General features: G+C 39.3%; 1 protein-coding gene across 2 annotated transcripts; it reads right to left on the reverse strand.

Moving 5' to 3' along the window:
- Window positions 1-144: 144 nt before the first annotated feature.
- On the reverse strand, window positions 145-5,081 carry LOC135524581 (cystinosin-like). 2 transcript variants are annotated; one of them, XM_064952245.1, is made up of 11 exons: window positions 4,991-5,081; window positions 4,695-4,781; window positions 3,408-3,486; window positions 3,205-3,292; window positions 2,908-3,011; window positions 2,650-2,787; window positions 2,241-2,340; window positions 1,921-2,040; window positions 1,516-1,686; window positions 1,257-1,374; window positions 145-713 (listed from the first exon to the last, which is right to left on the reverse strand). In XM_064952245.1, exons 2-11 carry the CDS (start codon window positions 4,753-4,755, stop codon window positions 571-573), a joined length of 1,122 nt encoding a protein of 373 aa, XP_064808317.1. In that variant the 5' UTR covers window positions 4,756-4,781; window positions 4,991-5,081; the 3' UTR covers window positions 145-570. The 2 variants fall into 2 exon arrangements, with proteins under 2 accessions (XP_064808317.1, XP_064808319.1); XM_064952247.1 differs by lacking the exon at window positions 4,991-5,081 and adding an exon at window positions 4,876-4,984.
- Window positions 5,082-6,426: the final 1,345 nt, after the last annotated feature.

Below are 6,426 nucleotides of genomic sequence, written 5' to 3' on the forward strand. Positions count from 1 at the left end.
ACAAATAAATGTTACTACCTCTAGGGGGAGTCATGTTTACACGTTTGTGCAACAAAGCAGAAATAGTCCCCACCGCCAATTTTGTGCTGTGCTCTGTAGTCCATCATAAAATAAATTTAAGCATAATGAAACATCACACTAATATTAATTCGTGGAAAACATTTTACTAATTTGACAAACGCATGATGTTACTTACATTTCAAAATAGAAATTACCTTTCAATTAAAGAACACATTTCAAAATAAACAATTGTATTGTATAAAATGAACTATTGCTTTGACAGATGTAAAAGTGATAGGCCTATACAGTGAGTTTTTAAAAAGATTACAGAGTCCCTCCCTTAGTGGTATCAAACCATAGCTAATCATTTCTTCACAAATTATGGAACAAAAAGAAATCCCTATTATCCTAAACAATCATTTGGAGGAAAAAAAGTACTTTTTAAGCAAAGGCCCTGTGTTGAAATAGCTTTTCATTCAATGGCTGTGAACACTGCATAGAATAAATCCCTATAGGAAGTCATTTGGCCCCAGTTTCACTGGCAGAGGTAGAGAGTGAGAGGTTATTAGCCTATTTCTGGTCACCCATAGGCTCGTAATGTGTTTTATGCCGGTATAGACAGTAGTGCTGAATGATGAACACCACATCGAAGAATATGGATAACAAACCAAGTCCAGCCTTTGTGGGGTCGCCAAAGATGAGCTTCCATTCATCTAGGAAACAATAGAAACATTCTATGAAACCCTGACATAAACCATTAAATAATTCAGCATGTGATGTAGTAAGGCAGAATGTGTGACTGATGGAACTAATCTGAAAAACAACATCAAAATGTATCACTATTTCAATGTATTATTATAACATGTTTAATACCATTATTTAAACCATTTTATTTTTCCCTTTCTTTATAGTTTTGTTGTTGTTATTCTTTATGTTGATGACTTTTTATCTTATGATTTGTCTGCTCTTCTCCCAGCCACAGGGAAAGAGATGGTGAATTGGTGGGCGGGCTTGTGCGTGGGTGGGCATGAACAGGAAATTCTTCTACATAATTGTGCCACTGTCTCTTATGTTAATGTAAAGGAATAATTGTAAAAAATAATAATAAATTAAGTTAAGAAAAACCCATGGAAGCTATATAAACAATGAATGACTGCAATTGAAGACACATTTTCAATTGTTGGGACTGTCCTTTGACTGTGGTTTTCACTTTGACTAATTATGTTTTACTGAAGTGTCTGCGTGAGCAGCCTTACTGTTGTTATACGACTGAAGGATCATCTGAATGAGACTGAAGCTGCCTCCTGTGAAGTCCAGCAACACATTGCCAATGCTCCACCCTTCCGTGCTTTGTCTTTGGTAGTTCATGTAGGCCTGAGGACACACACAGACAGTGTATTGATGATAGACAATGTAGTGGTGATCATGAAAAGCAACAATATCTACTGTAACAAATGATAATTGTGTATAAGGTAAAACCATTCAATATGCAGTCAAATATTGTGAAATCCATACCTGAGGGATGTATTTGACGAGGGTGACACCTAACTTAATGTAGGAGAAATAATAGAGATATTCCAGCCAGGTGATCTTATTGGCCACAGCAACAAAGAGGGTGACAAGGGCAAATGTCCATCCAATCACCAGAAGGCCAATAGCGATCTTGGACAACTTCTGCCCTCCTCTCTTTACCACAGACACACAGGAACACAGTCATTACTTTCAACAAGTGTTTACCTGTCAATGTTCATTTGAGGCCTTGACAACAATGCTTTCCTTTCAAAGGATCAGACATACAGTATCTTTCTGACAACAATCAAAACATAAGCTGATCATTATTTGTCCAGCCAACATCTGTCTCCGGCCTATAACCAAAGAGGGACATCTAGGAAGTTATTTTACTAGTCTTCTGTTACTCACCTCGTAGATGGCACACTGACAGATATACACAACTGTCAGCACAACTGCATGGAGACTAAAAAACACATCATTGGCATCCACTGGGTTCACACCGTTTGGATTTTTCTTCACAAACTCTTCCTAAAAAAAATATTTAAAATATAACAACTATATGGAGTAAAAACCAAGTCAATAGGTCCATAGAAGACCAAAATATTTGAACAAATCCCTATTGGTGTCAATGCATGAATGACACAGAAATCCGAGTTGTGCGTGTAGATCTCAAATTAGGATTCGTCCTAATTTGTTACACTGTTAGTGAGGGCATGCAGAGCTCTTACCTTCATGTACGGAACCCAGAAGAGGCCTACATTGAAGACACTGTACGCAATGAAGCCTGTCAAGTTGAGTGCCAGGAAATCAAAGTTCAACCCCACCACACTGTCAAATAGACAAAGTCAGAAATCAAATCTAGATGCCCTTTTTTTTTTTACCTTTATTTTACTAGGCAAGTCAGTTAAGAACAAATTCTTATTTTCAATGACGTCCTAGGAACAGTGGGTTAACTGCCTGTTCAGGGGCAGAACGACAGATTTTGTACCTTGTCAGCTCGGGGATTTGAACTTGCAACCTTTCGGTTACTAGTCCAATGCTCTAACCACTAGGCTACACTGCCACCCCTTTAACTCTAAATCATTTAAGGCTGAGATTAAATTGTTTAAAAAAATATATGACAGTTTGAGGCACTACCTTTTTCTTCTCCAGTTCTCATATACTTGAGGGTAGAATGAGATAGACCATGCAAGGAAGTAAATCCAACCAATTAATTGGTTAATGATATCGATGATGTTGCTTCTAATGACCAAGAAACGGATTCTGGTCTTAAAGCTGGAAAACATAAAGAGACTCTTAGTACATTGTGTTGGCTTAAAATCTGTCTGAAATGTGACATGGGAAATTCTCATAGAGTTGAAATTCACTAAAAGACAGAAACTGAGAACAACTCACCTTGCAATGTCATTGTTGTTACTGTATAAATAGGCGGTCACCTGACCCACATGCTCTGCACGAACCTCAAATGTGCCTAATATGGCGTTTGCAGGCAATTGTACCTGGAAATCAGAAATACAGCACATATAATATATAAAACAGTTATGCCTACAACAGAGTATTGATGTTTTACACACTGTGGCTACTGTAGTTCATTGAAATATGATAGATTCAGATCTCAGATTGCATTAATAATCAATTACATGGTGTTTTGGTCATCATTTTCAGTGAGTTTGAGTGGTATAAAAAGCATACCTGCTGAGGCAGTTGAAGTATCGAGGTAACATTTGCAGAGGAGTCAGTGAAGTTAAAAGAAATAAGTGCGGACACATTAAGAGGAGAGCTGCAAAAATAAATAAAAACACTGCATTATAACATTATAACACATCACAACAAATAGACATACATAGGATACTGATACAAACTGGCAATGGATGCCCAGATATAAGAAAGGTTACCTAGGTGTTATGGTGATATTGGCTGAACCTTTGACCTCCAGATTTACAGTGGCTGGAGCAGATAGGGATACACTTCCATCTGTTGAAGGAATATGATATTGCAGTTTTCAGATAGGGCTGTTTAGCAAAATTGATTATTCCTAAAACAGTACTTGGGCTTGAGGAGACGATGAATATGACTAGATCTCCTCTGACGACCAGGGTCCTTCAATACTGTTGGTGCTTTCAAGACAACTGGGAATTCGTTAAAAAAAACGGTCAAATCATGACATCAGTGATCTTCAGGTTGGCGCTCTAGAAAGAGGCCCGAGTTCCCGACTTGGAATGCCGAGTTGAATGACTGTTCAAAACGATTTCCCCCACTTCCAAGTTGTCTTGAGGTTGTAGAATTCCAAGTTCCCACTTGTTGTGAATGCGGCAAAAGTCCCATTAACATGTTTTGCAAACGTCATAATGGTACTCACCAAAATATTGAGTTTCGCAGAACAACTATAGCCATTACTGCCAATACACACGGTACACACAGTATGCACATCCTAAAAAGGTATAAATAAAAATTGTTTTTGACCAAGGGCGCATGCGCTAAATACACCTTCAGCACCTCCAATAAATTCACTCATTACTGCCACTCACAGGCTGGCTGATCCAGCAGCACAGTATCCCGAAAGATCATTGATGTTATTTATCATGAGAATTACAATTTGACTATAACGTTTGCAGAGCTGGTTATTGTCATTTTGAATTGCAAGATCCTGGGCGCCAGAGGAGATTTTGTCCTATTTTTCTTCTTCTCAAGCCAAGATACTGGTTCAGATGGTGCCTTCAAGAAAACTGGGAACTTTGAAAAATATAAGGTCAAATCATTACGTCATTGATCTCCAGGTTGGAGCTGTAGAAAGAAGCCTCATGCCGTGTTCAAAACAACTAGGAACTCGGAAAAAAACTAGCTCCGACTGGGAAAAATCTATTTGAACAGTCATACAAATCGACTCTCCGATTTGAAGATTACTGACGTCATGATTTGACCTTGCGTTAAGTTGTTTTACAGCGCTTACGTCTTGTCGGAACTAGGAAACTCGGAAATGTACAACTTGCTAACTGGTTGTAGTTATACACCTGCAGCGTTCAACTACATTTCCGAGTTTCCTAGCTCTGATCAACATGCGACCGCAGCATGAGTTCCCGAGTTGGATGACCAATTTTTCCTGATTTCCCAGTTATTTTGAACGCGGCAAGATTACCACCTATTAAAATCAGAACTTGTTGGTTGAACAAGGGAAAACTCACCACATGTACTGACCGTACAGAGTGTTATGACCAAGACTGAAAGAAAGTTATTATCTGCCATCTTCAGGGCACGGGCCTTGCTGAACTCTAAACGTGCAAAAGAGGAACAGTGAGGAGCACTGCTGACCAAATGATCTGCATTAGCTAGGTAACATATGCTGCCATATAAAGTCAGACTTACAACAGCAATGTGCCATATTAATTTACGGTAAATCAGCTTGCTACATTGCTGCGTCTTAACAATAGTTAGTTCAACTAACTAATCATGAAATCAACAGATTAACGTTATACGCTACCGCAGCTGAGTGGTGCTTTGTTTTCCTCTGCTTCCGTTAACTGGCATAGGTCATATGACTTGGCTCATCTGACTTGTATGACGCGCTGTCTTGGGCGCGTTCAAGACTTTCAAAGTTGTGGGATGTTTTTTTAATTGAACCTTTATTTAACTAGGCAAGTCAGTTAATAAGAACACATTCTTCTTTACAATGATGGCCTACACCGGTCAAATCTGGACGACGCTGAGCCAATTGTGCTCCGCCTTATGGGATTCCCAATCACGGCCGGTTGTGATATAGACTTTTTGACTTGTGCCGAGTTCACGTTATAGTTGGAACTAGGACATTGGAAAATGTGCAACTTTCTGAATTGTTGAACACTGCGTTTGTAGCCTATAACTACAACCAGTTAGTAAATCGGACATTTAAGACATTAAAGAGATTCCTAGTTCCAACTAGCACATTGACTCGTGACTCTACTTTGACTTATGACTTGAAAATATCTGGCCAGGTTTTGTCACTCATTTTGTGGCACAGTTGATGTACTAGTCGAAACTAGGAAACGTCCGACTGATTGTAGTTATGGAAATCAAATGCCCGTGCAAACGGGTTCATTCTGGGCGCCTGCTCTGAAGCAAATCAGCAATCTGTTCGCATGCTAACTTGACCAGTGTTGATTTACAGTTTGCTTGTCCAATCAGAGGCCCTGGTCTGCATTTGAACGCGACACGTGTATGTGCCGCGACACGTGCCGCGTTCAAATGCAGACCAGGGCCTCTGATTGGACAAGCAAACTGTAAATCAACACAGGTCAAGTTAGCATGCGAACAGATTGCTGATTTGCTTCAGAGCAGGCGCCCAGAATGAACCCGTTTGCACGGGCATTTGATTTCCATAGGGTGGGGCACGTTTTGGTCAAGGGACCTCCTATTTGGTTATATGTGTAAAATAAAACATATATAAGTGTTGAATAAATTGTATTCGTGTAGTGCATTTGTTATAACTATAAAACAGAACGCATTGGTCATGAAACCCGGTATAATATTATTTTTTATAACGACAACATTTAAATAAATACGCAACCAAGATGCACGGTCAGCAAAATGCATGGTCAAATGACGAAAACATCATTACAAGAGCCAAGTGTGCTTGATAACAGTGATTTTTTTTTGTTTCATTAAGACAGTAGTAAACATATTTCCCCCGTTTTTTCCCACCGACGAGCCATTAGATCGAGTTAGGGAGGAAACTGACGCCTTTGCAGTTTGAATGGATTATGTTTTATTTGCGATACGGTCCACGAGGGACAATAGTAAATTACCAACTGAATTCGTTAATAAAGTCTGACGTAAAACGAGAAACGACGTAAAAGGAGCAATAGCGCCATCTTTCGGCTGGTTGGGCTAATACTAGGCTATGCTGTAAGGATATTATTCTAACCTAGGCCTGTCCACCTC

This window comes from Oncorhynchus masou, chromosome 31 (genome assembly GCF_036934945.1).
Source record: "Oncorhynchus masou masou isolate Uvic2021 chromosome 31, UVic_Omas_1.1, whole genome shotgun sequence".
Taxonomy (NCBI): Eukaryota; Metazoa; Chordata; class Actinopteri; order Salmoniformes; family Salmonidae; genus Oncorhynchus; species Oncorhynchus masou.